General features: G+C 38.2%; 1 protein-coding gene across 1 annotated transcript; it reads left to right on the forward strand.

Annotated features, from left to right (window-relative positions):
- Positions 1 to 302: 302 nt before the first annotated feature.
- SLC10A2 (solute carrier family 10 member 2) lies at positions 303 to 9,326 on the forward strand. Its single transcript, XM_010224727.2, has 6 exons — positions 303 to 724; positions 3,884 to 4,002; positions 5,147 to 5,235; positions 7,373 to 7,548; positions 8,154 to 8,311; positions 9,056 to 9,326. The coding sequence occupies exons 1-6, from the start codon at positions 303 to 305 to the stop codon at positions 9,196 to 9,198; spliced, it is 1,107 nt and encodes a 368-aa protein (XP_010223029.2). The 3' UTR covers positions 9,199 to 9,326.
- The last annotated feature ends 395 nt before the right edge of the window (positions 9,327 to 9,721 follow it).

The raw sequence follows: 9,721 nt of genomic DNA on the forward strand, positions 1-9,721 counted from the left end.
TACCAGAAATCTTCCCTGCATCCTTAAATATTAACAGACCTGTTTTCTGGATGTGGGATTCCTCATTTTCATATGAATAAATGATTAATTCTCACAATACTGAGCAGGTACAACTTCTATAACTACATGAGTCAGCACTGTGCCAAACCCTTTAAGAAAATAGTAACAGTGTTCAAGTTTTTATTGCACTTTATTGCTTCCCGGATCATTTAAAAGGAGTCACTGACAAACAGCCATTTACACAGGCATTTGAAACATTTGGAAGTTTGCATCGGATGTACTGAGTGGTTCTGTATTTCAAAATGCAGACATACCGTCTTTTCCAGCAATTTAAGGCTAGTTCTTTGAATGAAAACTCCAGTGTTTGTCCACCAAATGCCACTATTTGCAATGGCACATCTTGTGTGTTAGCTGAGGACAATTTTAACCAAATTCTGAACACGGTACTGAGTACTGTTCTAACAATCTTGCTGGCTCTGGTGATGTTCTCCATGGGCTGTAATGTGGAATTTAAAAAATTTTTAAATCATATAAAAAAACCTTGGGGCATTTTTGTGGGCTTCCTTTGCCAGTTTGGGATTATGCCTCTTGTAGGCTTCGTGCTGTCGTTGGCCTTTGATGTGCTTCCTGTTCAAGCGGTTGTGGTGATGATCATGGGATGCTGCCCGGGTGGAACGGCCTCCAACATCATTGCCTACTGGGTGGATGGTGACATGGACCTAAGGTAAGAGAAGTTATTGCCTGAAAAGTTCCTGTGCCTTTTCCTGTAAGAAGTATGTTGTAGACTCCGTACTGGAAAAGCCTGTATGACATTTGTCTTTGCTATCTGGCCTGTGCATGTTGAAGTCTCCTTCTTGTATGGTCATTTAGTTATTATAAGAATAATAAATAAGAAGAATAGCAATTAGGCTCTATCTGTTGAGATTTCATGATACACATAAGATATCGTGCATAGAAGAAACTATCTTCATTGTATAGCATTAGATGCTGCTGAAAATAGTTCAGATGAACACATCTAAAACACTAAGGACTGTGGTCTAAGAGCCACATTTGTGATTTTTTTTGTCCCAAGATTTTGGGCAGTGGAAAAAAAATAACAGAATTTTAGGAACTGATTCTTATATATGAAATAGTGGCTATGCAATAATTTTTAAAGTAGTGTTTCTTGAAAGAGGCCACCCGTGGAAAAAAAATACTTTGCAATTAGTTGCAATCTCTTTGGCATCTAATATAAATGAAAATTACTTATAATTCTATCTAATTCTGTCTGCTCCTGGCACCTTATAGAAGTTTTCAAACTGAAGGAACCTTTAACATGATACAAGTCACAACCTTCCGTGTTGGGTATAATGGAAAAGCTTCTCTGGGGCTAAGCATGATGATCTCAATAGCAAGTAATTTGGCTGTAACTTCAATATGCTGTGAACTCAAAACCTGTGATACATAAGGCAGCTGACATGCTCTCTGACACCAGCCACACAGTAGAAGTTAACCCAGCTCTTGAGGCAAATTCAAGGGGGAGAGGGAGGGCTCATTAACTCAGTCTTTAAAAAATGAGCTATTTTTTAAAAATCCTGATCACTCTAAAATAAATAGAATCATTTCTCTTTCCCACAGAGTACCATAAATTGCAGCTTTCATACAATTTATCATATGTCAGTCTGAACTAGAAATGGAAAAACTAATAGAAGTAAGAAAGATGTGGATCTAAGGTCAACAGGGTATGAATTTAATATTTGTGGCTTTAATAAAGCATTTTTTCCATACTTTGAAAACAGTGAATTTTTCTGTCACACACAGGTGTTAATGTAATATGTGCTTTTGATACTGTATGTCTTCAACTCTGCTAATTGCCAGCTTCCCCATGCTGGAGAACAGACCTATCATATTAGAAACTGTAACAAACTTTATTTCAATAAATACAGTCCTGAGAAAAGCACAGATGGAAACATAGCCAGGACAAATCAGAAATTCTCTCCCAACCCCACATGCTGAGCCAAACTATGCTGTTGCAGCTCTGAATGTTCAGGGTAGTGCCACTGAAATCAGCAGTAAAAAAATTGATTTGATGACACTATAAATAAGAGCAGAATTTATCCCCATGCTCCTTGGAGAAGATAAGGTAAATTAAAAACATCTATAAAAGGTTATTTTTTTCAAGTCAAAGTCTCATCCTTCAAGATTTCAGAGGCTTTTTGATCAAGACCTCAGTGACACAATGCAAGGCCAGAAGGATGAGGCAGTGAAATGAGAAATGCAAGGATCTTCCACTCTTGATGAAAGAACAGCAGCATAAGTAGCCTGGCTGCTTTCTAGAGCCAGCACAGTACTATAGAAGGCCTGCCCATCATATCAAACAAAGATTTTCCTTTCAGCTGGTAGTACTTTATGCTTATATCATACCAGGTATCACTCTTTTTTACAGTCCTGCCTCAAAATTTCACAGTGCAAATAGATCACAAGTTAGCGAGGGAATAGGGTTTGTTTGTTTGTTTGTTTTTCTGCTTCTGATATAATTACAGGGTGGTGAAGTGTGAGGTTTTATGCCTTTCTTGGTAGCTCAGACTCAAAGGTGTCCTCTAAGGTTTCCTGTGGGGACACCTGATTTGACACCTCTTAATATTTCACAAGAGCAAGTGCTAAGTCTACCCCCGCTTCCTGCACAGCACCCATGGGAGTTTCTGTGAGCACTGGGGTTAGGAATAGATAATACGCAGGATTTGGAGCAGGTTATAGATATTTGAAATGCAGGAAAATGTAGGAAATATGTATATACAAAAAGTAGATTGTTTTATCCATTTGAGGCTTCTCCTGTCCTCAGTTATAGCCCCATGGTTCTTTTATCTTTGCATGCTGGAATCCTTGCTGAAGGCTCTTACAAAGCCATATCTAATGATACTAAAGCCAAGAGTAATAGGAACCAAAATTAATGAAAATATATCTGCAGTTTCTGTATGACTTGTTCTAGATGACTCTGAATGCCCCTGGTTTGTAAGACGGGGCTGGTGTCACCTTTTCTGGGGGCAATCCATGCAGAAGAGCAGTCAGGAGCGAGGCTCTGATGGACATTTCCAAAGTTCCTTCACTAGAGTCCTCTATTGTGATTTTTACCACAAAGAAGCACGATTTGTAGACATAATTTTATCTATGTTATTCACTTCCTGAGAGTCTCTTTTTTAAGCTGTGTTGCCTTGCTCTTCTGCTTCATTCCTTCAACAGAAGCACCTTTTTGTAAGAGGTGTACCAAACCTGAAGGAAGAAAGGCTTTATTTTTCAAAATAGAAAGATCTTTGCAAAAAGCAAGGAAGCAGCAGTACTTCTGTCCAACTTCACTAAATAACTCTCAGCACCTATTTTGGGGCATGGAGCAGAACCAGACAGAGAAGGGAATTTTATTCCATCATACATGCTAGGTGAAGAATTTTTCTGTTTTATTCTATTGGCTTTGGAGTCAAATTTTAATGCCCTAAAATTGCTGGTAAAATGGAAAGCTCCATCTGAAATCCATCTGCGCCTGTCTCGCTCGCGGGGCCGCTCAGAGGCTGGTCAGACAGCGGCATGCAGACAAATTTGCCAGCAGTCCTCCCTGACGGCTTCCTGCCCCACTCCCTCATTTGCACTGACAGTTACTGCTATGTGTCTGCAGAACATGTCAATATTTTATGTTCCTTTTCTGTCTTCTCTTTTTTTTTTTTCTTCCAGTAGAAACCATTTTTTCAATTTACTATTTTTTTTTTCCTAATTTGATATATGGGACCAATTGTCTGCAGTCAGCCGTATTTCTTGCCCAACGTTTCATAAACTGTTAAGACATAATAAGAAAACGAGAAAGGCTCTGGGCTAGCATGAGATGAACTGCCACACTGACCCGCTCTCTTTGCAGCATCAGCATGACAACTTGCTCCACTCTGCTTGCAATGGGGATGATGCCCCTTTGTCTCTTTCTTTATACCAAGATGTGGACAGCCACCGGCTCAATCGTACTCCCCTACGACAGCATCGGTGAGTCAAGTGAATCAGCACCTTCCCTTCTGAACCTCCCCTTTGTGCTTCTTCTGGTAGCAACCATCTTTGTACCATCACCATTGCAGAGTCACACAGATGTGACATTAGGAAGGCAGGAGAATAAATATTTTTTAAAATCTAATGACTTCAGGGGGAATTATTCCATATCTCTGGATTATCCAGAGTTTTGAAGAATAAAGTCCTTAAGTTATTACGAGTGTGGTAAAGATATTTATCACAATGTAGCGCGCACTGTTTTATTTAAATTGGGTGGAAACCTGCACAGGCCTGGTATAAAAATATAGAATAATTCATACAAGAATAGATGCTTTCCCTGGATAAAAGTGTTGGTAAGAGTTTCAAGGCACAATCCTGCAAAGTGCTAAGTGCCAAGCCCATAATGTAGCAAAGTACTTAAGCATATGTGGATAATTAAGCAAGTGATTAAAACTGCTGCGTCTCATTGAAAAGCTGCAATCTGCACCACAAGGAGTAGCTTCATTTGACTTCTTATCAAAAATTACACTCAGCTACAAACAGAAAATAGTCTAAATATTTAGCAATACATGCTCCAGTGCTTCACGGAGTTGTGGCCCTAGTGTTTATCAAGTTTGGTTCCACGTTGTGCTAATCTTACAAAGCCAGCGGAGCCACTTTCATGTTCTGCAATTGCATTTCCCATTGTCCTGGAAAAAAAAAATCACATAAATGGCTTGCACTTTCAAAATAAATTCTGGAGGAGGGAGGCCAAAGCAAAAGAAGCCCTGAACTGGTTGTTGATCTGGTACAGTAGCAAAACACCTACAGATAGAATGAACATTTAATATTCCTACTCACATCACAGCATAGTGATGATTAGCAAGCACAAATTTCTGTCTGTCTTTTTGGTTCAGGTGAATGAGTGTGTAGCTAAGCAGAATGGCAATTACTTCAACAGGCTGCCAAAGATAAGAGACTCTATAGAAAAGCAAATGGGCAGATGTGAGAGTAGAGCGCGCGTGTCCTGGAGTGCGCGTGTCAGCCACATCCTCCTAAGGCTTGCTCTGTATAGAGCCTAGCTGCTCTAGACAGTGCCTTTTCTTCCATCATGAACTTCTGTGTTATATGTGGGCTTATCCTTTTTATTTTATTTTTTTTTCAGGAATTTCACTGGTAGCTCTCGTAGTTCCTGTTTCAGTTGGGATTTTTGTTAACCACAAATGGCCCAAGAAAGCAAAACTCATACTTAAGGTAGGATATGTAAGGCTGAACCATTGCTAATTGTGGGCAATTTAAGGATTCAGTGGCACCACTTAAGCAGTACATTGCTAATCATAATACACGATTCTGACTTCATACAAGCTGTGAAATTCTCAGTAGAAAACAAATGAGACACTACAGAAATGTGTTGCTTTCCCCTTGCCCAAATAGTCACGCATTACGTTAATGCACATTACTATAAACTATCATTATCCAAAGAGCTCCTTTTTTCTTTGGTGAGAACTATGTTAATTATTAAGTTCAGTGTATAATATAAACTGGAAACAGGAAGAAAGTCATTCTGATCAACTGCAAAGATTTCTCTCCAAAGCAAAAATAAAAATAAATAGTAAAAATAAAAAGAAAGAAAAATAAAACAAAAACATATTCCAAATCAAACAAAGAAAATTTCTACCTTTAAACCAGTTTATTAGTTTGGGGAATTTTGATCAAAACTTATTTTTTGAAAATGTTGCTTCTGTTTAAAAACTCCGGCAAAAACTACTCACAAAATTCAACTGTACTTGCAAGATCATTTCAAATGCATCAGAATTACATTTGGGGGCAAGAAAATGTCTCACCAAAATAATAATAATAACCTAGCTATATTTTGTGTTAACAGCAATCATCCTGAAAATTTCTCTGCTATGTTCAAAGTTGTCTTTAGACACACTTGGATCCATTATCCTCATTGACCACGCTTAGTGTTATTTTCTTGTTTTCTTAACTTAAGCTAAATTAATTGGACGGCTGGTTAATCTACCTATATTTTCTTATTCTTTCTCTCTGATATCAGCTCAGGAAAAGAAGACCACAAAAAAAGTCCATTTAAGTCAAATTCATATTTCGAAAGTATGAGCTTACTGTGTTTTATTTTTGAATATACTCATAGCTTGCTTATGAATTTAGATATTATCAGGTGTTGGTTTCAAAATTGTCCTAGTCCTGTTAAATCTGTTACTGGAAAAGCATGGACTTGAACATATATAGCGAGAGACCCCACTTGCTCTTTTAGCAAAACACCACCATTTTATGTTTTTCTTCCTGGATAAGTACATAGTCCACAGAGGAGCCCATTGGCAGCTTGCTTGGTGCAGAACAGCAAAGCGTCAAGGGAAAGTGAAGCCATAGCCATCAGGTTAGGGTCTACACAGTGATAAATGGAGATAAAAGAACAGAGACTCTGCACCAAGTGAACTAAAAAAGCTTGCCACAGCCAGGTCATATTTCTTTTTCCTAGGTGCATGTTGTAACAGTTCAGTTAAGCAAAAGTAGCTGTCCATTCAGTGCTCTTAAAAAAAAGCTTCAGCCAAAGACTGATGAAATCAGTTCAATGGCAATAGACTTCGCATATACACTTTTTACCTGAGAAATGGATTCTCCTAAGCCTAGCCCCAGGAGCCTGCCCTGGCAGTATATTCCAAGAGGGCAGATTTTTCCCTTGAATATTGAGAAGAGAGTCAGTTATCCCTCACTCTGACAAGCAGTGACTGGGATCTCTGCATGTTCAACCACAGGACATAAGATCACCTCAGTGATTATGGCTATGTAGGAATAATGTATGAACGCACAGTCAGTTTTCAAACACACTGTATTTTCAGCCACATTAAAGATTTACTCATCCACCTGGCAAATAATTTCCTAGCACAAGCAATCTGGTGTCTAATATGTATACTCTATGCTAAGCCCCAAAGTGTAACTAGCCAAGTGAAGAAAAAGTCTATTACACTGGCTATTAGACTGTCTCCACAACCCTGGGAGTTCTGCTCTGTGCATCATTCCTTGTTCATGTTATGCTTCTGATACCATTTTTAAGAGTGAGTTCTAAGTAGAGAAAAAGTTTCAAGAGATTAATCTTACTGATACCTGCTATAGATACCTATTCTATTCTACTTTGATCTATATCTATAATTAAACATTGAAATAAACCATCTATCTAGAGTTTTTAGAAAATGGTAGCTGTCTTAATTTGTGTGCCTGTTGTAAAGTACATTGCAATACGCATTCCATTTTATACTTAATAAGATAGCTCAGTGACTTAGTTAAAGGTGCTTATGAGCATGTTTGAAATTACATTCAGTTTCATCAATGCCTCTTTCTGCACAGTTCCTCCTTTCTTTTCCCACAGGTTGGTTCCATTGCTGGAGCAATCCTCATTATACTCATAGCTGTGGTTGGAGGAATACTGTACAAAGGCTCCTGGGTTATCTCCCCTAAATTATGGATCATTGGTACCATATTTCCAGCAGCTGGATATTCTCTGGGGTTCTTTCTGGCTCGCATAGCTGGTCTGTCTTGGCACAGGTATGGATTTCTCTGTGACATAGAGCTATAGTCTTATTGCACCTGTGAGGTTTTTATTTAATGATTAATCAATGCTGAGAGTGCTCCCTAAACATTAGTTATGCTGCAAGGTCACTCATTCCCCAACTCTGCTTCTGCCGTACTGCATTCATATAAGACTTTTCTTGTCCACATCTTTGTTTATGGATTGCACTTCCCTGTTCCCTCCAATCTGTCATACATCTTCCCGACATGTGCCTGCATCCTACAGTCCAAAGGAAATAGACGGGATGGGCCTATCCAATCAGCTGGCTGGTGCTGCAGTAAAATTTCCCATGAAGCAGGAGCACTCTGCAATTTAGAGCATCATTGCAAAAGAAGGAGATAGTGAGTGTTACTGAACAATATAACACACATGTCTTGAAAGTGGAGAACAGTCCTCTGCAATTGCTGAATGGCCAAAAATTATGTGTCCTCTAGTGCTAACAATGTATGTCTTGAGGAGTGTTCTGTGGGCTACGTGAGCTGGAGGATACTGTTTCCTCAGTCATCTCTTACTGCCTGTTTCTTGGCGTAGGGATGCCCGGGTTCCTATTTGATGTCTGCCTTTGTATTATTCCCTTTAGGTGTCGAACGGTGTCTCTGGAAACAGGCATGCAGAACACTCAGCTGTGTACGACCATCATACAGCTCTCCTTCAGTACTGAGCAACTTGAACTGATGTTTGCTTTCCCACTCATCTACAGCATTTTCCAGATAGCATTTGCAGTAATAATTCTAGCAGGTAAGATACATACATTTTTTGTTAGAGCAATATAAATACTATTAGTATTATCTGTCTCATTTATCATGAAGTTTGGAAAAAATAAAAACCAGACAATTTAGGGATAAAAATTAGTAAAATGGAAAGCAGTTAGGTGATAATGACCTCAGTTATTAGTGAACATTGCCACTGTGTTGTGCCCCATGCAAGGTAGATATGAAGTTTGGTTCAAGATGTCAAAGGACCCTTTTTTCAACATAATAGAGGGGATCTCCAACACTGAGAGCTGCACACATGAGAATATCTTGAACACAGGATTGTTATCAACCTTTGTTGAGGAAGGGGAAATGGATTTTCTTCCAGGGTCTTATATCACTCCAGAGTGCCAGGGATTATGTTGTACACCAGAATCATCCCCACCAGCATGGCCCTATCAGCCAACAACAGCCCCAAAACTTTCTAAGTTAGACAAACAACGTATTGAAAATTATTACACAGCAGAAGCAGGAAGCAGTCAAGCACCAAAATATAATTTAAAATATAGAATTTAAAATATATTCCTTGTAATTTTCTAAACATTTTTTTTAGTGATGTGTGTTGTGGAAATATAATCTTTAAGTATATCTTTAAAGAAACTCTGTCTGGAGGTGTATACTTCCTTTTAATAAAAGGAAGGAAAACATATGGCAATATTGTACTGCAAAAGTTTCTTCAGATCATTATTGTAATTTCTTTATTTAATACCAAACATATGCTGATTCCCAGGCTACCGTATTTATATAAGATGCCAGGGCAAAACGAAGACAGATGATGTGAAAACAGAAGAGAAAAAAGAAGAAGAAAAATCAAAATCAGCATCGTCACATGCTGCAACAAATGGAGGATTTGTATCAAATGAGACCAAATAGATCCCCCTCTTCCAGCAAGTAAAATTGTATAATATGTATTGTTTACTTAAACTTTTTTTTTTTTTACATTCTGTTGCTTTAAGGAAATATTTAACAAAAGAAAGTGCTCTACTGATGTTGTGCAGAAAGGAATTTATGAAAGATTTCTACTTTCATTATGAACATGGTTTCTGTCATAATTGTAAAATCTATTTTTGAAGTAATTCTCTAAAATATTTAATTATGGCTTATTTAAAAAAAAATAAAGGACTATAAAGGCAGGCAAAAAAAAAAAAAAAAGGCAGCAGATATCTGCTAAGAAAGTAGACATTTGCATTACAGACTCCAGACAGTGCTCCCGCATATCCATCCACTAATCCCAGCCCCAATATCAACAAAGAGAAACGTTGCAAAAGTGCCTGAAGAGCTACAGGAGTTGATGTGGAAGATCTGGCATGGCTGGAGGAATTTCCCCAAGCATAAATCTACTCAAAATTGAAACGAGCAAGTAAAGAAATAATGTTTCGTTTAAGTCAGTTTGATC

This window comes from Tinamus guttatus, unplaced genomic scaffold (assembly GCF_059628265.1).
Source record: "Tinamus guttatus ecotype Peru unplaced genomic scaffold, ASM5962826v1 Tinamus_guttatus_pri_ptg000281l, whole genome shotgun sequence".
NCBI lineage: Eukaryota > Metazoa > Chordata > Aves > Tinamiformes > Tinamidae > Tinamus > Tinamus guttatus.

Excerpts from the sequence above, each read along its gene's own strand:
- SLC10A2 (XM_010224727.2), top strand. The coding sequence starts at position 303 with ATGCAGACATACCGTCTTTTCCAGCAATTTAAGGCTAGTTCTTTGAAT. Across the intron at positions 725-3,883 it reads GATGGTGACATGGACCTAAG|CATCAGCATGACAACTTGCT; the intron begins GTAAGAGAAGTT and ends CTCTCTTTGCAG. Across the intron at positions 8,312-9,055 it reads TGCAGTAATAATTCTAGCAG|GCTACCGTATTTATATAAGA; the intron begins GTAAGATACATA and ends GCTGATTCCCAG.